Below are 27,605 nucleotides of genomic sequence, written 5' to 3' on the forward strand. Positions count from 1 at the left end.
AAAAAAAAATGCCGCACTGTAAATGAGCCAGGCTAAATATTGGCCTGTGAAAAGACGCCCTCTTCTTGCACGCTCGGGATGTGCAAGTTATTGCCGAGAGGAGCACAGAGAATCATTTATGTCTCTCGCTCTCTCTCTCTTTCTCGCGCTCGCTGTATCGGAGTTCAGCCAATCTGCGCGCAGTGACGCACAGAGAAAGGCTGGATTTTGCCTCGACTTCACCATCATATTTAATGCACCCGCCCAGATGCTCGCTCACTTGTTACAAGGCGTGCTTCTTTCGCTTCTGCTTATCCAGCTGCACGCCCTGAAGGTGTCCCGCTCCCTACCTCGTCTTGTTACCTGTCCAAACAGGACCGCCTCCGTTGAGAATTGTCAACCCGGAGAGCTGATTTTTTATTTTTATTTTGGGGAGGATAAGTGCGCGTCGACCACTTACGGGGACTTTTCCGTGTATTTTGTCTTTTAAAGCGCGACAGCGAAGATCTGAGCTTGTGGTGTGCGCGTGTGTTGTTGTTTTTTTCCGCTGCGCGGATGTTGGACTCATGCGCGACTTCGGACCTCCGCGTTTAACGGATCCATATTAGGTTCCGCCTTTGGTCTCTTTGGAAAGCGGCCGTGTGACGACGATGTGGCTTGCGCAAATCGACCGTTGGTCTGAACCCGGTCGACCTGGATGCTCGTTGCTGAATCTTTAAATAATCTGCACAAAGCTTGAAGAAAGAAAAACAGGAGTCTGAAGCTTGAACACTGAATCCTCTACTCAAGACGACCAGTGAGGATGGGTCATTGGTGTTTAATGTTTATTTCATTAGACTGGCATCCAGTCTAATTAACATCATCAGTGATGTAGTCAGCCTGTGCATCTGCGTGCTCATCATCTGCAGTAAATACTCACATCTGCTCAAAAGGGAGACCATGAAGATGATCCTCCTGCGGAAATTCCGGGTTTTGATCCTTATGGTGTTCCTGGTGGCGTGCTCCATGCACATCATGATCGACTTACTCCCCAAGCTGGAGAGGCAAGGCGCGGGAGGCTGCTCCTGCTCGCACGCTCCCAGCGAGGAGCCTCGCAGCTGGGCCAAGCAAGGCTGGCCCAACAAGCACACCTTGCGCATCCTGCAGGACTTCAGCAACGAGCCCAGCACCTCCAACGTCTCGTCCCATTCCCTGGAGAAGGGCATCGCTGCAGGAGACAAGTCCCAAGGCTTCAAGAGGCCAGAGCATCACGCTCAGCGCGGGGACAGGAAACGACAGTTCATTCAGGACACGACAGTCAGCAAGAACACGCCGGCCAAGGGTTCAAGGCTGGCTGCCCTCTATGAGCACCCTTTGTATAAAAGGTCCTTGACTCCGCTCACAGATGAGGACACGCTGTTCAACGTCAACGCGGACATCCGATTTGACCCCAAAGCAGCAGAGCAGGAGTGGTATTCTTTTATTTTTGGTTTAAATAATCATCAGTCCCTATTAAGAAAGTCTGCCTTGCAATTCTGAGGTTTAGCCTTGGAATCTCAACCCCAGCCTTCCTGTTTGGAGTTAGCATGCTTTCTTTGGGTGCACTGGGTTCTTCGCAGGTTCCACAAATATGAGTACAAAGTAGATTGACACAGATTTTCTGCCAAAACTAAAAGAACAAATCCCCCAAAAAATTACACGATAGAGATTTGTTTAATTTATTCAATTTTATTCCGTGAAGTAAATGCTAAAAAAAAAAATCATCTGGATCCAGAAACATTTTTAAGTGGGCTATCTGTATCGAGATGATTTTATTTCGTACGATTACTTGGTGAAATAAAATTGAGCAAACCCAACACAATTTTTTTTTCATTGTCGCGCAAAAGATGAAGTAGACTTAAGTGGACCGCAAAAGTGATGAGGTGGCCGTTATCTGGCCCACGGACCTTAGGTTGGACACCAATGTCCATAGGTGTAAATTATTGTCTCCAGTTTACCTGTAAATCTACCTGTACATCAGAAGACTTTAATATTTGGATAAGAGTCTTGGGAAAATATCATCTCACACCTGACTGCTATTTTACACCATTGACACGACTTCAACTGGATTCATTGGCACGCAACCGCATGGGTTTGCATCTGTGCAGCACCTGTCAAAAATATAACTGTCAACGTTCTCACGCAGGAATGCCGACGGCAACCCCGAGGAATTCAGCCCCACTGGAGAGCTGACGGCTGACTCCTATCCCAATTGGCTGCGCTTCCACATTGGAATTAATCGTTACGAGCTCTACTCCAGACACAACCCCGTCATTGACGCGCTGCTCAAAGATCTCGTCAACCAGAGGATCACCAGCGTGGGTGAGTCGCGGGCTTCCCGCTTTGGTTTCACATATTTTGGGGAGAGGTCACTTTGCTGCTGGGGTGACATGCGATTGTTTTGTCGGGCGCCACCTGCAGGCGTGTCATATAACGTAAGTCGGAGCTGATCCGCCAAAATCGTCTCAAAGCACCAGGCTGCATCAAGAACACCGTGAAATCCCTCCAAAGCTTGGCTGCAGTTTGATTTCAATGCAAATGCTTTTTTTTTTTTTTTTTGATCGACAAGCGTGATGTCAATCTGAGAGCTCGAAAGCCTGTGAGTGAAAATAGACACCTAACCAGACCTGGATTTGGTTCTTCCTGTTTGGCTCAGTTCAGTTCCCAAATTCCAGAAGTGCTTCTCGCCTCAGGGTCGCTCATGTTGCAGTCACTCTTAAAGGGGATTCTGCCTTTAAGAAACCCCAAGTGGCCTTCAGCCAAGACGAAGAACCTACCTGGGAGTGTTACAAAAGAAACATTCCTGGACTTCTTGGAGATTTGGATCATTTCCTCTCCCTCTTACTTTCAAATACTCTGCCTGGGTGGATCGAGGCAGGCGCACTCTAGCCAGTTAAATACATGGTGAGTCAGTAATTACAGAGCCGTGACACAAGCTCAGGGCACAACACCAACACAAGCCAACAGCGCTGTGTTATTATCTCAACTTCAGGCAAGCAGTGCACCAACAAGTTCTTTTTCATTAGCGGCGACTGAGCCAAGGCAGCAAATATTCCAGTCTATCACCTCTTCATTAACTGTAAATTATATTATCCACTCGAGCGTAAAGGAATAAGTTAGCCGCGGAAATAAAACAAACTTTTAACGGCGCAGGTATCGTTTGAAATCGATTTGGAATGTATTGTTCAAAAGTCTACACACCCCGGTTGAAAGCGAGATCAATTAAAACTGTGATCTACAAACTGTACAGCTCAATATTACTTGACATTTGAACAGGGGTGTGTCGACTTTTTCTAGCCATGTACTGTATGTCCTCCTTAACTGTCAGACAAATATATACAGGTCGGGCTTATTTTGTAAGTCGTCGAGCTGGTAGCCCGGTCCCTCGGGTGCCTTTTATTATGCGCTGTCATGTTTTGAGGTAGAGGAGGCTGATTAGGAACATGAAGCACGAGAGGACGGTGGCGGCGACTAAAAGGCCAAAGCCAACAATGGAGAAATGTTTGTAGATTGACACGTGTATTGTGTTGGGATGCAGCTTTGGGGCTATTAAATGATGTAAACAGGCATTGCTCCTACTTTGTTAAAGCGTCAAACATTAGCGGAAAGCCCGGCGGGCACAAATGCATACTTCCTCTTATCATGCATAATAGGTTTATTAAACGTTGTTTCATTTTGGGAGCTTTATGTGAAAAGCTTTTCTGAAAACGGGGGCTTTGGATGATATGGGGCTTAAGTCATAATGTTGTTTACCTGTTTGGTAAAACAAAACATGATAAAACTCATTGCGTGGGTATATTCATTAGCGCTTTGTTGATAGCTAGCTTGTTGAGTCAGGGCTATAATTTGAATACGCAAGCTCCTACCAAGCCAGAGTTGTCATTTAAATTCACAATATGATTTTGTCCCTTCAGAAAATAATCTTGCATTCTACGAACAGGTTTTTATTTTGGATTTTTTTTACTCCAACAGCGATGAAATCTGGAGGCACCCAACTCAAGCTCATTATGACCTTCCAGAACTACGGACAGGCGCTCTTCAAGCCCATGAAGTAGGATCACTTTTCATTGTTATTAGTTGTCATATGATATTTTAAATCTGAAATTGGACTATGTTTGTCATCATATTAGGATATTATTTTTGTCGTCATGACTCATTCTATGCGTTCAAATGCAGATCAAACCGAGCTCCGACTGATCAATACAGCCTTGTTAATTGCAAAGAGGCCATTTTGCTTTTATAGACATGCTCCAAAAAACGGATTAAGGCTTGTAACTTACTGTAACTAAGTGCTTCTGAAAATGGTTCTAAGAAAGACAAAGCTCAAATTAATATGCCGAAGATCCGCTGTGCCTTAAAGAGCTAGCCTTGGATTGACTCTTAAAGCCAATAAAAAGGCTGCTGAGAGAAACGACTTGACGTGATCTCGCAATCTGCAAACCGTGATGGACAATTTAACGGCTGCTTTTTAGCGGTGGTGCTTTTTTGGCTGAGCGTCCAGTCGGTCCGAACCGTTTGCGTTCATATTTCATTTATCGGTCCTAGCACCTAAAAAGAGGAATTCAGGAACACAGTTTGTATTTTTTTTTTGTTTTCTTTTTTGATGAAACCGGGGGGGCTCCCCCGCACAGCCGGGTGGCTTAACTTGTTGAGATAAGCAAAGCCCACCCGCTGCTAGCAAGTTTTATGAAATCACGCCGCAGTGTTGGATGATAACGCATCCCGAGAGAAGTAGCGCTTTGCTTCTAATCCTTCCTCAATTCATGGATTTAAATGTCACCCATCTTTTGTTATGCCGATTGTAATTTAATTGCCGGTTAATGACGTTCTAATGTTTGGCCCCGGCTTGTCAGCATCCGAGCCGGGTTAAGCGCGCACTCGATAGGTAGACGTTTCTCAGACGTTTGTAATTACTGCTTGGGTCTTTTGTTAAGCTTGGAAATCATACTGACGGGCCTGGATGACGAGAAGCGGAAGAGGGGGGATTGTAAAAATACATCCGCTTCCAGAATACATTTGTGACAATGAGGCGCTCTATTAGCTGTTCAATCCAGTTGAGCTGCGATGGAGGTCATGCCCCATTTGCACACATCCTCCGACGTCCTCTTTGATTCGACGTGTCACAGAGATCGAGGCGTCGACAGCCAGCTGTCCGGGGAATCATATTGATCCCAGCGTCCGTGTCTGTAGACAACAGCTCGCTACTTTAGTAGCCGCCAGCGGCCGCTTTCCTGCGCTCGCTTTTCCGTCTGGAAGATTTGGCCTCTAAAACACACATGAAGGAATCGATGCATAAACAGTGTGTATTGACACAGGTTGTATTTTATTTTCGTTTTTGAAAAAGGCTCCTTTTGTGTGTGTCTGGGCAAACTGTGTTTTCATGGCTGTTTGTTTTCCACAATAGTCAGTCCACATGGATTTTTGCCCATTGTTTTGATTTTGTGTTAGCGAGCAGTTGTTTACTTGCGTGAGTAATGTTTCAGGTGTTGGGTTTCTATGACGACAAAGCGAGGCTTTGCTGTTTTGGTGCGGGGAGGCATTCTAGCCGATGATGTCAAAGGGGACTCCACCCTCTGACTTTCTGTCTGCACTCTGCTTTTCCCAAACATCCTACAAACCAGCTCAGCTCATCTAATAACATTTTCACAACACCAGCCGTCGGGTGGCAACAATTTTGGTCACTTTTTGTGCTTTTAAATCACTCCAGGCGTCGCTCTTCTTTTTCACAATCCAATTAGAGTTAATACTTGAGATGTTAAATTTGGATTGACAAAGTTACAAAAGTATTGCTTTGTTTTTCTGGACTATTTTGAGTGACTGCAAAAGGGCCGAATCTTCCAAAGGGTGGAGATTGTTAATAAACTATAAAAAAAAACGTCATAAACTATAAAAGAAGACCACCGTTTTTTTTGAGACGATACTTAATATAGTTCTCCAATTTTCTTTTCAGTTTCCAAAGTTATTTCAAGAGCGCTGATTGTATTATTTACAGTGAAATTAGCGTGGGAGCGCACAAAGCCCATTAGATAATGAGTGCAGATGATCGATGACAAGAGGTGATTGACACAATGACGGTCTTCCGCTCCTTCCCACTTAATTGTACCGCTTGCCAATCAGCCGGCCCCTCAGTCTCATCCCAATCAATGGGAGTATTCTTACGAGACCCGCCGGCCGGATCTCCCAATGGGCCGATCCATAATTGCGCTGAGTCGGGGACCCGTGAGTCATCTTTGATTGACACCGTGGGGAGACGGGAGGCGGGGGCTACATAATGTCGTCTGGTTTGTGTCAATAATGTATTGACAAAGGCGTAAGTAATAGCCTGGAGGAAATGTCTGTGTTAAATGTGCGATATCCGTGAGAATTACTGGATGTGGCATACGGGAAAATGACGCTGGAGGAAATTTGTCTTCTAGCAAGGGGCAGTTGATGCACAAGAATCAGCAGATGTTGTTGTTCCCGTCCGTCCAAAGGATGTCAAATCATGAATAGCAACATTCACTTTGGTTTACTATTAAGTGCATTGAAAAGAAAATGGGGGGAACGTCAATAGCTCACTGAAATTGTTTTGGAAATTATTTTGGCCTTTTTTTTTTTTTTTTTTTTTTTTTTTTTTTCACATTCCGGCCCCTCAATTTTCTCCCTGAGTGTTCGCAGTCATGTTTCGTGCCCATGCTTTGACTTTGGAAATAAAGGGATGAACCGCCCGGAGACAAGTCATTCAGAGAGGCGGTGACGGCCATTCCATTTTGAACGTCACAGAGGGGGGAGGGGGAGTATAGGTTTAAAGTGCATGTACATCATGCAGCTGCGCTCAAGCACGTCATAAAGCATTTACACCTTAGGACAAAAAAATAATAATGCACAGGGTTGCTCAGAGCAAATAATTGACAGAGCATCCTTTACATGCCTCACATGATTGAAATTCAGAATTGATGCACACTTCAAATAACATCCCAAGGTGTCCGTTGTTATTTGCAAATCATGAATTAGTACGTTAGTGTGCCACATCCACAACAAAGCTGGGCGTGCTGAGTGCATGAATAATTAGTCAGAATAGCTTGAAAAATACCACGGCAACCAAACCATCCATCCTACTCATAAACAACCGATTGTTTGGTTTCAAACCGTAATTACTGTGCAACGTGTTTAGCGCCACTTAAGAACCCGCATTCAGATATATTTTCACTAGTTTGTGTTAAGTGTTCCATGAGGCCTTTTTCTAAGACTGCCTTTTAAATCGAGTAAGAATAACATGAGTTAAAGGTACAGCGTGAGCAGCGGAGTGATTATGAAGGATCCAATTGTGCCTTCGGGCTTCGTTAGCTGGCTCAGCGCAACCGGCCAACCGGACCCCTCTGCTCTGGACTCATAATGTATATCCTCGTGTGGATTTTGAAATTTTTCATTTTTGGAATTGAACTACTAAAATGAAAATGTTCTTCCCTATCTATGAAAATACACTTCTATGTCTTTAACTCATTCACTGGCAGTCCAGCTAAAATGACGTCTATAACCGTCAATGGTAGTGAATGAATGAATTGCACTCAAATGTGAGTATGATGTAAAATCACACAAGAAGCTTACATAGTGCGGTACAACTAATCTACAGTCTAGCGGGAATAGGACAGCTTGTGCCCAAACAAGTGTGCGGTAATAATCTGTTAATGTTCCGCTGGCGTGATGCCATCTCCAGTGTCGAGCAGTCATCGTGATTCATGTAGATAACAGTAAGTCAGAGAGCTTTCGCCCGCTAATGCATTCTAACACACACGCGTCGGCTCCAATCAGTAATGCTTAGAAGCTCAATCATTAACTTTGACGCAAGTCAGTTTTCGCACTCTGTAAGCCAGCACATAAAAAAAAAAAAGACTACGTTGACACCTCAGCTTGCATTCATTTAACAAAACTAAAATCATCTGCATCGAGAATGACTCGCGTAATTGTTTGTATTTACGGGCGGATGTGTATCTGAAAGCAAAAGCCAAGTTCGGGCCTTCCAGGACCGGGAATGTCTTCAGGTAATTGTTACCAGCGTTAATTCTTCCTTTGGACCAACGATAAGACGGCGTTGCGGCATATCAAAGCTTTGATATTCCCATCACAATGACCCAGTAAGAAGACATTTTGTCAGATTGGTCTTTTTGGATCAACCTGTTTGTCTTTGCAGGCATTATTGGAAACAATGTTTTAAAGACGTGACGTATTTAAGTACTGTAATTACCGCCTAAAAAAAAATGTGTTTCCTGAAATAGCATAGAGCGGCATTGTGAGCAAGGTTTTTGTTGTGACGTACTCGCGGATTTTCCCCAGGCCTCATAAAAAGCATGTTTGTTCCTTAAATCTATTTTTTTTCTCATTTGGGAGCAAAAAAAAACCCCAAAGCTCTTAATTACACGCATGTTGTAAAAACCCAGTTCATCTTTTGTGCCTGTGTGGGACGAGTTAGCTTTTCAAACGTCCGTCAGCTTGTCTCTTGGCTTTAGGGCGAGCTGTCAATCAAATTTTACCGGCTGTCTGAATGCCGGCGGACTTTGGGAGTTGATGCGCCATGGATTCATTTGGCCCGACCCGACTGAAGAGGTGCTCTCCCTCTTTTTGTCCTCCCAAATTCAATCAACAAATAGCCGCTGGCTCGCTCACATGTATTTACTGCACGGAAGCGAAACAGGATATTCATCAGGATAAAGGAATTAGTAAAGAAATGGGACATTTTAATTGGCTGATGAGTTTGGATGACCCGCGAAAAAAGCAATTTGTCAAAGGATCAAACAAGACAGATTTAGCGTCGAAATGGTGTTTTTATGTTGCCGCATTTTTGGCGACGAGGGATCTGAGAGCAGATGGAGGAACATATAAAAACAGATACTATCTTTTATCCTATACCACAGGGGCTGACTGCTTTAGTTTTACAGAAGTATGCAGCGTTTTATGGTGTGGTGCAATCTGGTGTGCAGCCCGCCACGGTTTCTCTTGTGATCTTCATTCTTTGCGGTTTGACGCTCTTGTAGAACTGTTAGGGAAAGCACCTTTTCCCCGGTTGGGAGGGGTCGGGGAGGGGATAATTAACAAGGACTGCATGTTCCTCATTGTCAGCTTTAATTAGAAATCTAAAGGTATTTCATTTGATTATTTTTTTTTACATTTATCTCATTCCTTTAGCTTCACCTCTTAGCATCTGGACGCTCGGCCTAATTAGTCCCCTCCCTGACGTGTCTGCGGCATCTGTTCCACGCCGCCGCGCTCTGCCGAGACTTGATTGAAGTCGAGCGCTTTACCCGCGTCTGCTTATTCCCGCGCGCTTCACTCGCTCCGTCCTGCAAAGACAGAGAGAAGAAAAGGCCTGCGCAGTCAAAACAAGTGATGCAACCAAGCCCAGATGAGGAGATAGAAAAAAAAAAGCCACCCGCCATGCACAAGTCTCGGCACGAATGCTTGCCTTGCATCACAAATAGGAGCACGGCAACTTTATAATAATATACCTTGAAAATGGAGCCTAGTTACTGATTACTTAACTTTAAAAGTAACTTAGTTCCCTTACTAAAAGTGAAAGTGGGTCATATTTGGAATGAACACTGCAAGTACCACAATCGATTCATTCATCAAATCAGATGTACCTAATATTTTGGTTGGTCATTGCGGTATCTAAGACGAAATAATGGTGTGAGTTGGTTGGGTAAATAAGCTCACCAACAGAAAACGTTGGCCGTTCATTTCCTCATGACTCAGTCTCCGAGTGAGCGTTTTTGCATTTTTATTTGTGACGGTTTTGCATTTTTATTTGTGACGGTTTTGCATTTTTATTAGTCCAACAAATGCCATCGAAATAGTATGCATGGGATTAAAAAAAAAAAAAAAAACGAGATGCTGTTTTGAGCCTTTTGGGCCTATAGCATCCCTATACGATCCCCGGCAGCCCCCCGTGATTATTAATGTCAGTGCCGTGTGGATAAAGAAAGGATAAAGAAAAGACCATATGTTAGGACTCACCAAAGGATTATGGTTTGTTGTTGTTCGCAAGAAGGAGGGAGAGCGAGGGAATGAGCGAGTCGGAGAGAAAAAGTGACTTGAGCATTGTTAGGCCTGCCGAGGAGAAAGCGGCTTGGCAAAGTGGGCGCGGATTAACGCGCGGCAAGTTAGCGCATCGTTCCCAATATGACGCTGCGTAGCGTGTCCGGCTAACTGTGTGCAGGGGGGGTGGGGGGGTGGTAATGTTTGTCCGGCGCTTATTCAAATATGAGCTTTGGAGCCAAAACAGAAGATGGCCTAAAAAAAAAAAAGGGGCAACAGTTGAGTTCAGCCCATCCAAAACTTATTTGCTCTTCTAAAATATTAATTATTTCGCCCCCCCCTTTTAGCCCCCTTTAGCTCCATTCTCAAGCTATGCCTGGGTGAGCTATTTTTAATTGACTATAAAACCTTAATTTGGTGAGAAATGTGTCATTTAATTCTGCTGTAGCACTCTGCTACATACATTATACAACAGGGCCCGGCCAATTAATCGGCCGGACAATTTAATAGGACGATTATGGCCCTTCAAACATTGGTGGAGTAGCCATATTGGTCCGGCCTTATTATATACAATATGTACAACTCCATTAAGTCCCCAAATATAGTTGGCTGTTTGTTTGTTTTTTAAATGCCCGTGAGCAGAAATTTGAATCGGCAATGGAAATGAACAAGAGCTCATTTCCCGTTGCCGCAAATGGCCATGATGTATGGGTTTTAGATGTACGAAGCTTCCCGCTGTGTTATTGCTCGAAACAAACAAAAGTCTCTTTCCAGTCACTCTGCAAACACTCGCATGTTCCATGAGGATTATGCTGCCTTCTTTCAGCGGGTAAATGCGTGACTGCACGCAAGTTGTTGTTGCCTGTCGTCTGCTGGGCCAGTTGGCAGTCACGCTCTCCGCCAACTTTCGAAAACTGCGGGCTCCCCCCCCCCCCCCTCCCACTTGTCCATAATATTCCAGATATGTCTCACCCACACGTCAGGCGCACCGAGACTCATTTTCATCCGTAGAAACGTGAGGGGACTTAAATAGTACAGTATAGACGAAATCCAAATCCTCCCATATCCCCGCAATGCCGCTTCCATTTCTTCTCCTCACGCATCAAGCGGAAACATTTTCAAATCTGTTGTAAATTGTCACTGTTCTCACCAAATGTGTTTTTTGCTGCTCGTAAAAACCTTCCAGACGGTCCTTATAAATGTTTAACAAGGTCAGCTTTGCATTGCACTTCCATCCACGTGGTTTTTCTCTTTAAATGAGACTGATCACATTTTAACACTGATACACTCCTGAGGTGATTTTTTTTTTTTTTTTTTTGTGGCTCCTGGTTGGTTTATTCCTGTCTGCTTCCATCTCACTGACATTCTTGCACTCCTCGCATCCAGTTTGCCTTCCAGGCCTTTGCCGCGCTTGTCTCACGGCTCCATGCTTTCCCGTCTTTTGCCGTCTTGTTTATCAAGTGCCACGCTTGCTTGGGGCACCCCACCTAACAATTTGCCAAATACGGTCTTACAGCAGGCGCTGGCTGAAGTCACTCACGGTTTACCACACCTTGACGTATGTCCTCCCCTTTCTTTTTCCATCCCTATCAAAAAGTCACTTGGTGCCACTTTTGCTTCGAACAAATGTGGCCCTTTCGATCAGACTTTTTTTGCGGTAGCCAAGACTTAGTGGCAAAAATCGAGTAGACGGGACATTAAATTTCGTTTTGAAATTATTTGTATTATCTTTATAATTTAATTTAATTTAATTTAATTTAATTTAATTTAATTTAATTTAATTTAATTTAATTTAATTTAATTTAATTTAATTTAATTTTTTTAAATGAATGAAATAAATTGCAAAAAGTGAAAATTGGCTTCCATGGCTGTTGAATTCTTCATCTTCATTTGTCAGCTGTCAGAAATAATCAAGGAACCAAATCCGTCTGGCTTTGATACCTCTAAGCTCCGAAAAGCGTGTTCCGAACATCCTGAGAACGAATGATGTCATATCGCCGCAATGATGTCGAGGCACTGAGCATCCATTCGGATTTCCTTTTTATCTTTCCCGCAGATACCAGGGGGGCACGTTTGCCTGCTATCTAAGGATTACAATGATACGCCGTCATGTATAAACCCCGCGTTTAGGCCGCGATGTTTGACATATCGACCTTGACGCAGCGTCTCTCGTCTTCAGCGTTGCGCCAAAGGAAAAGCAAGCAAGCAAGCTGCTGCTTTTTTTCCTGCAAGTCAGCAGAATTGCAAAGTAAGTCGAGAAAGAAACTCTTCATATTTTTTTTAAATTAACTATTTACGCGGGAAGAGAAGGCTTGAATATGGAACAGCACCCCCCCCCCTCCCAAAAGCAGCACACATCTTCCTTTATCTTAATTTGAGCTTCCCCCCATTAGCCCGCCCGCCCGCCGGCGTGGACTAGTTTGCAGGAATAAACATATCAGACTTTGCGGTTATTAACAGAAAGCCCCTTTTGACTCTAATGATGCCCTATTAACAAATTCCCAAATCCACTTACCATCGGCGCCATCTTACTGATTTCTTTGCTTCCCTTTCAAGTCCAGAGCCAGAGGAAATTAGGAAGCCGCATTAGCTACGTGGCGCACTCCTCTTCGTGGAAGCGCCGTCCCGCTCCCGTGGGAGGACCGGGCAGAGGAAATGGTCGGGCATTAATGGCGGCTTTGATTACTCTCCTGTCGCTAATGTAGCCTACATGAAAGGGGGAAATGAGGAGATGGATGACTTTGCGCTCCATATCAAAGGAATTCGGAGGGCATCTGGACTATGTGTGTCTTTCCAGCCACCGCCACAAACTGGCTTCATTTCATCATGGACCAAGAAAAAAACCCGGAGTGGAGAAGACATTGAGTCGGATCCAGAGTCGAATGCAAATCGATCATGGGAGAGGGAAATAATGCTTCAGAGAAGAACAGGGTGTTCCCTCTAATTGACATGCTGTAATTGAGTTTTTTGGCTCAAGCAAACACTGAATGAGCGGAAAATAATTTTTCTCAATAGCAGCTAGTTGCTCTAATTCCCAGCCCTGCTTGGCATTTAACCCGCGCCAGTCTTTCTCAAGTCTCATCTTTCGCTATCAATTACATCATGCCATCCTTAGGTAACATAATTGCCACTTATGCTGCATGATTACTTGATTCCATTCTTGGAATACAATTCCATCATGCGCATTTTCCACCAGCAAGCATTCTTTCAACTAGATAAGGTTGCCAAATGGCTTTGTAACGATTGTGAGGCCTTTATGGTGGTTAATAACCTGCGGGCGGGTGCATTAGAGGCTTTTCAAACACATTTTGCGATGCCTCCCAAACTGACCCACCCCGGTGGGAGTCTCAGGCCCCCGAGAAATTACCTGTCGCCGACTTCCTCTTCCGCCTTGCTTGCGTTGCCATCCCAGAAGTGGATCTGAGTCCCTTTGGGGGGGGCTTTAATGTGACTCGGTTCATTTGATGTGAAGCATGTCCGCCCTGACTGAGCCCACACAATGGCTGCAACCACTTTGCTGTGGGAATGAGTCTTGGCTTCTGCTGAAATCCTTCTAATTCTATTAGCGTGGACTGTTGGAGGGTACGCTGATAAGTTTGAATGAGGCCCACACCGGAGTGGTTCTTGTGGGCTTTGAATGCCACTGGGCTGTTTGGAATATTATTTTGGACTGTGAAACTTTGGCTCACATCTGCGTGCTCTGGTAGCTTTGCTACAAATTAGGGCTGTAAAAAAGAAACGGGTCGGTCAATCGGTCAGCTTTTTGATCATCTCGCTAATACGCGGCCTGCTAATAAATCCATCGCTCACCGCCGGTGCAAAAGTGCGAATGAGAGAAGGAAGATGGAAAGCGGCGTCATGAATAATGGAGCGCGCCGGAACTTTCCCATCAGGCTCGGCGACGGCCCGGCATCCTCCTGCGCCATTGTGGTTACGAGCCGATGAAGGCCAGCGGGAGAAGCAGATAGAACTGCAGAGAAATGGCCCGACAACTGAGCCAACGGATGAGACGGACGTGCTTTGCGAGCTAAGCGAGTCAGCCGAGCAGAGAGCTTGATAATTAGCCGTAATTATTGTTCCGGGAGGGAAAAAAAAAGCCTTTTTTTTTATCCCAGCAACTTCTCTGCAGATGTTCATCATGTATGAACATTTGCTCCAGGTGCATGTAAAGTACTGTGTATCTATGTCAGCCGGACATTCAGCGGGGGAAATAATGGCAGCTGACCCGCAAAAAGGGCCGGCGAGTAGCGACGGCGCACGCGCGCTGTCGATACAAAGCCGCACTGGCAGCCTTCCCGCTTGCACTGAAGCGCCGCGGGCTGCAGGCTTCAAGTGAAAGAAAGATGGGCCATGACAGAGCTGTAAAGCAGCAGCTCTGTATTTAGTTACACAATGGCCGCGCTTATAAGCTTCTCTTGCAGAGACAAAAAAAAAAGCCGCTTGGAGGTGAAGGCGCTCGCTTTTTTTTTTTTTTTAGTACTCCTCAAGAGGCTGATTTATGCGCTCGTAATCAATCCTGCCTTAATTATTCATCTAAGTGTTTAAGGGGTCGTTATGTATGCGGGACGTCATAAGCATTTTATTTAGCGAATAGACTTTGTTTGAATAGAATACAGTCCGTGTTCCTTCATTGGATTTTATCGCTAACTGTACGACTACTTATCTTCATCAACGTTGGCAATTGTTTTCTTAACTCCACTCGGATGATTTGTGCCCATCCAATTGGACCAGTGAAAGCAGAGCACCCGTCAAAAGCGTTCGATGGCGCACTAGAGACGGCTTTTGTTGGCATAATGGGGTAAAAAGGAAGAAAAAGCAAAGGCGTCATCCATCTTGTCATCAAAAATCAACATGTTTGTTTATCTGTGACCGCAAGTGTGTGCGTGTGGCAGCGCCGAAATGAAATTCACCTTTTGGTCCAAGCCGGGTTCTCGCGGACTGCGGTCGATAGATCGATGTGGTGTGGAAGACACACACTCAGCAGAGCCAGAATAGCTCTGGAAAGGCCACAGCAATCAGTCTTAGCCAAGCATGTCCCATAATCATCCCGTAAAGACTGCAACTCTGAATAGAAGCTATTTTTACAAACTGGCTCTGGAGACATTTTTGGTAGGAGCAATTAGAAACTGAGCGTGATGATGCAATCATTGTATGATTTTTTTTAAATTATTTTTTCAAACCCAGGTTAGCCTTAAAATAACATATATGGAACCAGAGGAAGACTGCTTCAACTATGTGGGTTGAACCAAACCCACAGATTACCGGCTGGTGACTTTGAATGGAAAATAAAAGGCCTTCATCAAGAATGGCCGGCATTCGGCACCACAATGGGCCTTGGTAATGACACCGTAGCGTTTATCTCAACCAATCCCTTTGTTTGTGCCTCGGAGCCTTTTAACGGCAAGTTTGCTTCACAGACAACTCTCCTATCCTTTTCTAATGTTTCTATTTGGCACAAAGAGTTTTAAAGTGGATCTGGGGGCCAGGGACGGACAACTTTGATCTCATGACGGCCAACGTGAACCCCAGAAGACCCCGACTTTAATAATTCATAATTCAATGGGATGTGCAGAAACTGGCTTTCCTCGCATGATTCTTCTTATACTTGAATGAACGGATTGAAATGTCCGATGTTGGAAATTTAAAAAAAAAATTATAATAGAATAAATAAATTTGCATTGAGCGGGATCAAACTGTCCGATGTTGGAAATTAAAAAAATATATATATAATAAAATAAATAAATAAAATTGCATTGAGCGGAGAGCAGACCAGTGGCGTTGATGGGATTGGTTTTGAAAGCTGAATGAACGGCGGAGATTAGGGTTCATCTTTCCTGCCATACGGCAAAATTCATCATCTCCCCACCCACTCCACACGTGTAATCCACCTCCGCTTTAGAAATGGAGATTAGAAAGCGGTGAGGCCTCTTTTATGGGGACTTCAGTGATTCATGTTTACATTTCTGTTTAGAGATTCAATTTCAATCGATTTTCCGTGTGTGTGCTTTTAAGCCATCCTTTTCATCCGCATTTTCCTCCACGCGTCTTGAAAGCATCCGTCCCTTACCTGCCTCATCCTTCCTCTTTTGCAACGCTTGGATGGGTTCCAAACCTCCATTTTAATCAAATAGGCCATCTAATTACCGCAGAACTCTTCCTGATTTGCATCTGGGCTTTGATGCATTTGAAAGCAAATAAAAGCCGTCGCATCCCGAGCTTGTCATGTCACGGTGCTCTTGGTGTGCAACCAAAGCAAAAAATAGTCTCGTCATTCATTTCAACCAGGGCCAAGTGTTTTGGCCTTTTTTTCTGTCATCGTATCAGATTATATTGAGATGATGGCTTCATCTTTAAGACCTGTTTATCTCCACCGGGTGTTTTCTTTCCAGGCTAGCATGACCAACAACTCGTCTATGTGTGCGGCTTTCCGCGTACACGCCTCTCCGTCGGGGGGGATTAATGCACACAATGACAATAGAAATCCATTTAGACGTAGATTAATGGCGCACGCCTCCCCGTCGCTGTCATCTAAAAAGCCTCTCAATAACAATCTACTTGAGCATCCTTCTTCCTCCTCGTCTTGGCACGTACTGCAGAAGTGCTGATTTTTATTCTTTTGGTGGCACTCTCTTTGAAATGGTGGAATAATAAAGGCCGACTTTTTTTCTTTTTTCTTTTCGTTTGCGTGTGTTCCGAGGGTGTTTAGTCAAGATGTCTGCATTTATGCATGCAGTCAGTCGGCCCCTTCGGGAGAAAGAGGCTAAACTTAAACTGGATGCTGCATTATTCATCATATTGATACTGTGTTTATTCCGTCTGATTATGACCCTTGCTTTTGTCCCGACGACGGGCTCCGTGGATCATCGCTTTTGAATGCACCACATGCATATTTCTTTCTTTAATGATTAGTTTCATTTTTTGGGGGAAAGAATTGTTCACCATTTGCAGAACTGCCGTCGCCATCCATGTCTTGCTGCATCTAACTGTGACTCGTGAGTGATGTGATAGGAACGGACTGTCTGTCTGCATAGCACTCTTGCTTCTGAAGAGGTAATAGAAAATAGAGGCGAAGTACTAGAGGAGCTCTGTCGCGCCCGGGGAGCTCTGACAACCCCAAACTGAAAATCACACACACCTGGATCACACTGCGAAAGTTATTTCGAAAGCCCCCCAGGCTATCGTGATGTGTTTTTCCCGTCCCTTTAACTGTCTGGATCACGATCGGCGAAATGGAATCTAAAGAAACATCATTCATAATTTTTTTTTTCTTCACATTATTGTTCCATCATGCTTTGCCTTTCATTTCTTTTCCCTTCCATTTTTCCTCACCTTATGTATAATAATGAGCTTTTCCATTTTGTTGTCTCCCATTCGCGGCATGATACAGTACCTCGCTCCCTCCCTGTCAAAGATCCTCTCCATCATTCTCGTCCCTCTCCTTGTTTCCTTTCCCCCACCTCTCCATCGCTTCCACCTCCGCTCACATAAACCAAATGTCATCTCGACCATGTGCAGAGCACTTACTCAAAACACAATAGCCTGTCACGCCTCCCCATTTGGGCACCAAATCCACACAGCAGACATAAAATTACAGAGCGGCGACACGGCTAAATAGCCGCCACGTACGGTCCGATGCGGAGGCACATCCTGCCTGGGGCGCTCGGCGACAGCCCTTTAGTCACTTTATCAAATGTCATTGCTTAAAAGGTCAACCTTCACACAGGCGCAGCTCAAGATAAAACAATGCTCCGCCTCCTCTCATCATCGCCTTCCCCGCTGTGATGATGTTACGGCTATCTTAGCCGTAATGCTCACCTCGTGGGTTTGTGTGTGGTGTCAAAAAAATGCAGGAACAAACATCCTCCTGTCATCTTACATCCTTACCGCCGATCTTCAACTTCTTTCTGCCTGATCGATTGGCAGTTTGACATTACGGTGGCTTGTGATTGATACAGTTCCACTCCAGTCCTGTAGGTGGCAGTGTGCCGCACAGAAGTATCAATTTAACCATTTTTATGATAAATTTATGTACTTGTCTCGCATTTTCTTGTAGCTACAAAAGATGACCAAAATATTTTTTATAACACATTCCACTAAATTGTGCAGGTGTACCTAATAAAGTGACTGAGTCCATATGAAATCACGTTGTTTTCAAGTCAGTACTTTTTGCCCTGAACGATATGTGCAGGTAGATTTCGCCTCCATTCACCTTTCTCACATTGTGGTGTGTTTGCTGTTCGACCTCCACTCGCTGCTGTGAGGCCCCTCGGACCTTGGAAGCAAAGCCAAGAAAGTGTCGGTCTAAGCAGTGTAAACTATGTGCTTACCGGGGGGGGCTCCCCTGGGGGTCAGCTAGGTCATGCCGGGCACAGTATGTCTCCCCTGCCGTCATTGATCACAGCTCTGATGTTAGGATGGAAAAGCAGCTGCACATTGTGCATGACAATATGAGATTTTTTTTTTTTTTTTATAAACAATCCTCTGAACAAATTACGCTTGTAAGTCACGGTCTTAAAGCAAAGCGGGTCCAATTTGAGAGAAAGGCGAAGCGGCCTTCCTCTTGTTTTCCTCCTCGCAAACGCAAACATTTATGGAGTCGAGACTTTACTATGCGGTCATGCATTTATGTATGCTTCTCTGCGATCGTAATGCGCCGGAACTCAAGCGGAGTTGTTTTTGAATTTGTGCTTGTCCCGGCTGCCCGCTCCAGAAATAACATTTTCTCATCCACTTGCCTCAGTTGTTCATTGATTGGAAAGGAACATTTTGTATTTCGTACAGAGCTGTAGATTCTCAATGTGTGGAAGAGTTGCAAAATGTAGAGTAGGGAAAGAAATGGAGGAATGACTTTGCTTCTGGCGACCATCTTGGGTTAGCTAATGACGTATGTGCGTATGTCAGCTACACAGCTGTGGCGGGCGGGAACCAGCCAGCCAGAAGAGGAATGGAGAGGAAAGACGAGAAAGGGAGAAGTGGAACGATGCGAGGTATTAAGCTGTGCACGCACAAGTGGAGTAAGCAAAGAGGCAATAAAGAAGTGAAGGAGGAAGAAGGTACAGAGCGAGAGAGAGAGAAGATGCCAAGATATTACCGAGGCTGCTCGTCTTCCTCCGACAAGTTGGGAGAGGATGTCAGCCAAAATCTTTGCAATTGTTGCTTCTGTGGAAGGTATTTATTTTGGGCAATAAAAAAAAAAAACACAGCACGGTGGAGCTCTTAAAGGGAAAATAACTTGTTGGATTTTTACACATGTTGACCTGGCTGCTGCTCCATCGACGTTGCCTTTTTGAAATCTGAAAGGGGCTCTTGCCTTTCTCATAAGAGCTTTAGAAGCCCGCTTGTGCACAGGGAAGCAATTTTTCTGCAGGATCAGAGTGGAGCGAGAATAAATACACCAACGGGAGGGACGCTTTGACCTTGAATCGTCCTCGCTCCTTAAGGGTGTTGATGGAGATGCTTTGATTGCAGCCGGGCTTTATTTCGACAAACGATGAGAATGACACACAGGATTGCATTATTGAATTTCTCATTTACCTTCTTCTACGTCTCCCTTCAGGCAGACACGAGAACAGGAGACGCCACCGGACTTCTTCTATTTCTCCGACTTTGAGAGACACAACGCCGAGATCGCCGCCTTTCATCTCGACAAGTAAGACCTGGCCTCGCATATGAGCGCAAATAATAATAATCATGATGGAGCGAAGCAGCTTCCACCAAAATGTCCCTCCGATGTCGGCGACAAGAAGGTCAAGTGCAATCTCGGGCGCTTTGGGAACATGGAGGTACAATGTCCTGCTTGATGTCCTGCTGCTTTTACTGATTGTTAATCTGCACCTCCTTCATGTCAGCTCATTAACCACCTGGCAGAGAAGACGGCAACGCTGCACAACACTTGATGTGAAGGGCACCTTTGCCTTTGGATTATCATCCATTATTTTGACATCAAGACCAGAATACTAATGTCGGAATTGCGTTTTTGAGCTGTTTCACATCAAGGCGTGAATTAGCATAAAATGATTACAAGTACCATCCAAGGATAATTTGAGGAAAGCACTGGGACTGGTTCATTGAAAATTTCCCTTTGTTTATAGAAACAAAGAAATGACAGTGACATTATTCCAAACTACTTTGGCGTTCTGTTTCGGGTTTTTTTTCCCCCCTTTGTGATTATTGCTTTATTTCTCCTGATAGCAAACAAGCTTTGAAATTCTTTTCTTCCACTGCGTCAGCTTGCGTTAACTTCCAGAGCGAGAAATGTGAGAAATAAATATTTGTTATTACTCCCAGACAATGGGAAAACAAGTGGCTCCTCTGTCAAAATAATAAATGAATGTTAGAAGTTTTTAACAATTTAGTGGGAAATGCAATATGACTAACTCCTTAACTTACTTGCTTGGTCACAAGATGCCATAGGATGGTGTCAAAGTAATATTTGCAATTCTTCAGCATAAACAAAAACAAAAATCAAGAAAGTGTGTTTTTCAGCAACTAACCAAAAAACCCGCAAATATTTATATTCAAATATGGACACCATCCAAATGTGAAGGTTCATGTACGCAATGTAATTTAGGAGGAACGTGCTATTTTGCGAAAAAAATTCATCCTGACAAATAACCTCGAAAGTTGCGCAGGCCCAGGGTTATGTTTGCAGAGGCATTCCAAAGGCAAACAAATCCCACCAGTGGTGGAGTGCATCCCTTATGTAATGCAGGTTCCAGCGACAGTAAAAAGAAGCAGAAGGTCAAGGTGCTCCCATCTTTTTAGTCGCCATTGAATCCTTGCACTGCTTTGATACTTTCACCACCTCCATCAATTTTGTTTCTCACAAAATCAGAGAGGTTGTTTTGTCGAACGCCGCCCTCCCTCCCTCCCTCCCTCTCTCTCACAGCGACTGCATCCTCCTGACTTAGCTAAGCGGCACGCTCCTTGACTCTTCCCGCTCGAGGGAAGCTTTGTGAAAAGATAGCAAGCATCTGCGAGGCTACAAAGCTTTCTAGCGGGCCTGCTGGTGTGTGGCTCTCCCCCCCCCCCCCCCCCTTCCTTTTCTATCGCGGCACAAGACGAGCACGAGGTTACAACACTTGTCCGTTCACATCATGGCGGGGGCCAAGGAGGGGAGCGGCGTTGAATCCGCTCGCTTCCTTCCTTCGGGCGCAATGACACACTTGTGCATAAATTGCATTAGCAGCGGCGGCTTTTGTCAACAGTCTGCTACACATCTGGTCCTCTTCTGCACACACTCATCCTGGCAACATATGTGTGTGTGGGTTAAGGGGAAGGGAAGAGGAGGAAACCAAAAGCATGAAAGGCTCCGTGCCCATTCTAAATATAAGCCAGGGCGGGTTTGCCAAAAGCGGCACTTGATATTTTTTTTCCTCTTATTTTGTCTGTTCTAAATTAGACCTTGGCTGCGGAGCGGCTGCGGCTGCTGCTGCTGCTGCTGCCGTTGCAGAGTGAGGCCACACTGCCTCCCAGGGGGCCCGTAGCCACACAGAGCCTCCTTTTAAAGCCAACGCCGCTTCTTTTATGGGCTACGCTGCCATTAACACACTTCATTATGCGATTGGATTTGCCACCAAAGAGCAGGTACAAAAAGACAAACAAGCCCGGATGCCGTACACCCGTCTTGCGGTGAATCGGTTATTAGCACACGGATGTGTGAGCGCTCAAGGACCCTATTTTCTTTTTAAAATGGACAAGTAGGTTAGAAAAAATAAAATAAAAATGTCAGGAAAAGCTTGGTAGAGCATCTGAGCTTTATTTTTGAGCAAACAGTAGTGGGCAGGTGTGCTCTGGCTCCTTTAAAAAAAAAAGATCTAGTTATAATATTTGCGCAACTGCATTATTTTACTTTTTTTGTCTTTCTCCACTCAAACTATATCTTAGGTTTCTATATGTTTATTTGCATGGGATTTGACTGGGGTGTGTAAACTTTTTATATCCACTGCATATAAAAATACCTTTATAAAATGAATTGATTCACACGAATAACTATTTTTATTTTATTCATGATGAGTTCATTTAATTTTTATTTTATGAGTAGTTCACATTGCTGCTATTTTTATTCTCATCTGAGCCATACGTTGCTCGTCCCTGTTTTATCAACACACATGAATGACGTGAAAAAATCGGGGCGGGGTGTTATTTGCTTTAGCGCGTGTGCAGATCCTGCAGAACAAACACTGCTGTGTGGCCATCTGTGCAGCTTAAAGAAACGTGACTGTGTTAGTCTGTGACTTTATTGTATTTGCCACCATGGCCAAGTGGGACAGTGCCGTATCAGAACCCGCAGATGGCGCTTTATGTACATGTAATGCAAATAATTCCATTGGATTAAAGATATTGCGGATATTCGCCGATTCTGGCAGTATTGGCCATCTAATCTCCACCATTTTGATACATGATGGTTGGTTCTGTTGTGCCTGTATTATTGATCATTTCTTTTTTTGTGTGTGTGTTCCTCCAACTCTTCCCTCGCCATTTGTCCATCTCTATTCTGGTCTAGCCTGCCCCAGGCCTTTGTCCATTAGCACTTGTCAAGGGCTATCAATTGTTAAAGATGCCGTACTGAAGACCACAGATGCATGAAATTGACATTTGGCACGCACACACACCTTTATACCTTTTTTCTCTTCCTACCACAATACCACAACCTGCCTTTCCACTTTAACTGTGCCAGCTAAAGGCACACAACCACAAACGCCAGTGCAGGAATTTCCCAGATGGTGAAGTTGTGTCTTGCTGGATGTTGTGTGTCTGTGTGTGGGCGTGGACTGGAGGTTAGCAGGCATCTCGTCTGGAATGGAATGGAATGGAATGGAATGGAATGGAATGGAATGGTGGCCACACAATGACCGTGGGGTGCTTTGCCTGGTGGCGATGCAGAGCGTGATCGTAGTGCCCCCTGGTGGCCGTTATTCACTCACGATGCTTATAAGTTAATAATCCTGTGCCTTTTTTTTGTTTTCTGTAGGATTTTGGACTTCCGTCGCGTCCCTCCCGTGGCTGGCAGACTTGTCAACATGACAAAGGAGATCCGAGATGTCACGCGTGATAAAAAGCTGTGGCGGACATTCTTCATCTCACCAGGTAGCCCACACCTCGAGTGGAAGAAAGCAAAACAACGAATGCAAATGTTAATATAAAGCTAATTCTGATGCTGAGGACATTCATTAAATGGAGAGCAACTGGAAGCTTGCTTGCTTCAAAGCACAGCACTTAATGAGCTGTGCAACTTTTCGGTCTCGTGCACGTGGGGGCGTCTCATGGGGCTGAATTTACTCACAGGCTCAGCAATTAATACAAGTCATTGAATCCCTCCAGGGGCCATTAATCTTGTCTGAGCGTCCTTCCCAAAAATGTGTGCTGTGAATTCTGAAAGAGCAAAAAGTGTGAAGTCATGAAGAATTGAATTTGACTCGGACTATATATATATATACATATATTAGCTTCTTTTTTTTCTCATTATCGTCACTATTTTCCTATAGCTTGTGTTTTTAAGCTCTGGCTCCGCCCACACGGGTAACATTTGATGACTTCCTCCCACAGCCAACAATGTATGCTTCTATGGGGAATGTTCGTACTACTGCTCGACTGAGCACGCTCTGTGCGGAAAGCCCGACCAGATAGAAGGCTCCCTTGCCGCCTTCCTCCCGGACCTCGCCCTCGCTAAGCGCAAAACCTGGAGGAACCCGTGGAGACGTTCCTACCACAAACGCAAGAAGGCAGAGTAAGATCAGCCCTCCCTTCACTTTGTTCATCTCAGAAGACACGAGTGAGGGGAAGGAAAAAAAAGAGTTTTGATTCTTTGATGCTCAGATGGGAAGTTGACCCGGACTACTGTGAGGAGGTCAAACAGACGCCGCCCTATGACAGTGGGACAAGACTTCTGGACATAATGGACATGACCATCTTTGACTTCCTTATGGGTCAGTTGGGTATTTTGTTTTTCATTTCAATGATATTGCTTATATAGGTATCTATCATATATGTATGAACTCTTCATACATGCGATTTCCTTTTCATCATGACAGGTAACATGGATCGGCATCATTATGAGACGTTTGAAAAGTTTGGAAACGAGACGTTCATCATCCATCTGGACAACGGCAGGGGGTACAGTGTTTATAAATCAAATCACAAAACAGTCCTGACTAATAGAACAGCAGTACTTTGTCGCCATCTTGTGGCATTCATTTGCCATTGCAAACTTTTTTCGGGCGCAGCAGTTATGCTCAATTTGTAATAGCCGACCAATCACAAAGTGGAGGAGAGAAACAGCCTCTTCAATGAGACATTCAAAGTTGTGCTAACCTTCCATTCTTGTTTCTTTTCCTGGAGGTTTGGAAAACACTCTCATGATGAAAAGTCCATCCTGGTGCCACTGACACAGTGCTGCCGGTAAAATCAAACTGACAGCATCCGTGTGGGTGGGGGGGAGTGTACGCTTGAGCTAATCGCCTGGAATTATTATTTTATTTTTTTGCAGGGTACGCAAGTCGACCCACTTGCGTCTGCAGCTGCTGGCCAAGGAGGAATACAAGCTGTCCACACTGGTGGCAGAATCCCTGGAGAGGGATCGTCTCAGCCCCATTCTCATCCAGCCCCACTTGGACGCCATGGACCGCCGCCTCCGCCAGGTCAGCATTTTTTTTATGTATCGCATCATTAGCTAAATACTTCTCCAAAGGCCAATTCTGTGTATATTAAAAATCATTTTGTTTGACTTCCTAAAATCTACATTGTGGCTTTTGCAGGTTCTGCAGGTGCTGGTTGAATGCATTGAAAAGGAGGGCTACAGTTACGTGGTGGAGAACGACCTCCAAGGGAGCCAATGGACAGAGCACAGCGGGCCAACGAGGAGGTAGCTGGATGGAACTTGAGCTCGGAGGCTTTGAATTACCTCCTGATGCGATGTGAGCGCTTTCAGGCCAAGCTGCCCCGCCCGCAGGTCAGTACCGAGTGGACGCAGGGGCAAGGTAGGTTGATCTGGGATCGGGCCATTATTGAGTTGGGACCACGCTGCCGCACCTAGGCTCTTAAAAAAGAAAAGAAAAAAGAAAAAAAAAAGACCAAGCCACACTTAAGTGTAGGATAGTTTCACCGCAGCCAGACTGACCCACTGCAGCACTAGCAGACCGTGAAAGTCTCGTAAGAGACGCCTTGTCTTTGTCTCCTCCTGGACCTTGTTTTGAATTCAGTGAATTCTGAGGGACTTGCCGAGATTCTCCAAGCTGACAAATGTGTTTCTATACGTGCTGATGACATCACAAACGTTCCATTTTGTTGTCCTGGAGGAGGAGTTGGTTGTTTTTGTCATCTTAAAGATACAAGTAAGTTGTTTACGGAAAAGGAATTTATCTATTTTTTTTGCCTGGGGTTTAAATAATTTTAATTGGAGTGCAGGTTAACTCCCGGATTTGTTGATTAATAGTGCCCATAAACGAGAGTATTTATTAAAAATCATATTTATTGTTTGAAATCAAATAGGTCCAAAAGCAGCCTCAAAAATAACATCACAGTGATGTACTTTCTTATTTGCCCCACAAGAGGGCGGACGTGCTGCGTGCAAAACAAGCAGCGATGAGGTCAGGAAAAAGAAAAACCATGTTTACACTTGAGTTTGTGTCATTGAACTCCCCCCCAACTGCTGTCTTATTTGTATCACCTGTAATCACCAGTCACAAAATTAGGTACACTTGCCCATTATAAACTCGCCTTTGTATATCATTTCATGTATTTATTTAACAGGTTCACATTTTTACAGTTGTAGTTTTCATTGGTGCAGAATAGCACTGTAACATACTGAGAAGTGTTTCTAATTATCTGACAATGGGATATTGGTGCAGTGCTATCAAACATCTGTTCTACTAAAACACAAATTAAAAACAGAGCATCTTTGTCAAACATCATTTCGGACATACGACAGATTGGATGTAAGTGTACCTAATATTGTGGCCAGTGAGTGTAAATTTTACCAAAAAGCCAGTTGTTACACAAGTCGTTTTGTATTATTGTTTCTTTGTAATATACCAGTTGGTGTCCTGATGTTGCTGTACCAGAGAGATTATTTTTCAGGGTGCACATTTCATTCATCAACAACAGCTTTGAATATATACCATAGGAAAATCTAGTGCCTGTGCAAGGATAGAAACTTGAATGTCTGGTTTCATATTACCAAAAGGTTTCAACTCCTCCCGGAGACGAGTACTGATAAATGGGGAGGTCTTCGTATGAGTGTGTGCCCATTCCATCCGATCTACAAAAGCTTTTCTACAGTCCTGTGTCAATCCAGTGTGTGTGTGTGCGTGCAAGTGTAGGTGTGAGATGACCCACTGAGAAGATTTTCTTCAAGTTAAAGAAAATATATTTTCATCATCGGGACATTGTTTCTGTGGATTTTTTGTTCCTTTTTTTTTTTGCATCATGGTTAAAGTGCAATAAAAATAAATACGCAAGAATCCAAAGTCTCCTTTTATTTGTTTCAAAATATATCAATTGAGGAATACAATATGCATGTACAGCAGTGCTTCTCAATTATTTTCTGTTACGCCCCCCCCTAGCAAGAAGAAAACTATTCGCGCCCCCCCTCCCCACCGTGACTATCCTAACTTGTCTTGTAAATCGTAAAATGTTGCACTGTCGCAAACGTGACAGAAGTAACAATGAGAGCGCCACTGCCCCCTGCTGTAGTAAACGCGCAATTACACTTTATTCTAGTACTGCCAAAAAAAAAGCCTGTTCCCCAGGGTCACACGCGCCCCCCCAGGAATAGCACCGCGCCCCCCAAGGGGGGCGCGCCCCACTATTTGAGAAGCACTGGCCTAGGTGACTGATTCACAATTTGGTTTTGTCTGATATCAGAGATTAAATAAAGAAAACCAACTGGCTGATTGATTTGTTTTAATTGAGAGGAAAAAAAAACAGCAAAAGCATTTCACTAGCTGACCAGGAGATGGCGACAGCGTGGCATCTGAAGACCATGGATTGTTTGTTCTGCTATAGCCTAGGTGACTGATTCACAATTTGGTTTTGTCTGATAATAGATATTAAATAAAGAAAACCAACTGGCTAATTGATTTGTTTTAATTGAGAGAAAAAAAAACATCAGCAAAAGCATTTCACTAACTGACCAGGAGATGGCGACAGCGCGGCATCTGAAGACCATGGATCATTCTGCTATGCCGGTTTAAAAAAAAAAAAAAAAAAACGTAATTAGCTAGGGGTCAAAGGTCAAAGTTTACGGTTCAAAGTTCACCCAGGGGTCAAAGGTCGGTTCAAAGTTCACGGGGTCATGTGCACATTTTCGATTTTTAACTAGAGTTGAAAGTTCAGGGTTCAAAGGTCACCCAGGGGTCACCACGGGGTCACCACGGGGTCACCGCGGGGTCACCGCGGGTTCAAAGTTCAGGGTTCACTTTTTTTTTTTTTTTTTTTTTTTTTTAGGTTAACCTTTATTTAACCCAGTGCTTCTCAATTATTTTCTGTTACGCCCCCCCTAGCAAGAAGAAAACTATTCGCGCCCCCCCTCCCCACCGTGACTATCCTAACTTGTCTTGTAAGTCGTAAAATGTTGCACTGTCGCAAACGTGACAGAA

At 44.4% G+C, this 27,605-nt stretch overlaps 1 protein-coding gene across 2 annotated transcripts; it reads left to right on the plus strand.

Moving 5' to 3' along the window:
- The first annotated feature begins 244 nt into the window (after positions 1 to 244).
- On the plus strand, positions 245 to 26,897 carry fam20cb (FAM20C golgi associated secretory pathway kinase b). 2 transcript variants are annotated; one of them, XM_061304475.1, is made up of 11 exons: positions 245 to 1,430; positions 2,144 to 2,319; positions 3,970 to 4,048; positions 19,565 to 19,657; positions 22,982 to 23,097; positions 23,557 to 23,737; positions 23,827 to 23,936; positions 24,042 to 24,123; positions 24,349 to 24,408; positions 24,497 to 24,647; positions 24,765 to 26,897. In XM_061304475.1, exons 1-11 carry the CDS (start codon positions 919 to 921, stop codon positions 24,873 to 24,875), a joined length of 1,671 nt encoding a protein of 556 aa, XP_061160459.1. In that variant the 5' UTR covers positions 245 to 918; the 3' UTR covers positions 24,876 to 26,897. The 2 variants fall into 2 exon arrangements, with proteins under 2 accessions (XP_061160459.1, XP_061160461.1); XM_061304477.1 differs by having other exon boundaries at positions 245 to 1,427.
- Positions 26,898 to 27,605: the final 708 nt, after the last annotated feature.

This window comes from Syngnathus typhle, linkage group LG18 (genome assembly GCF_033458585.1).
Source record: "Syngnathus typhle isolate RoL2023-S1 ecotype Sweden linkage group LG18, RoL_Styp_1.0, whole genome shotgun sequence".
NCBI lineage: Eukaryota > Metazoa > Chordata > Actinopteri > Syngnathiformes > Syngnathidae > Syngnathus > Syngnathus typhle.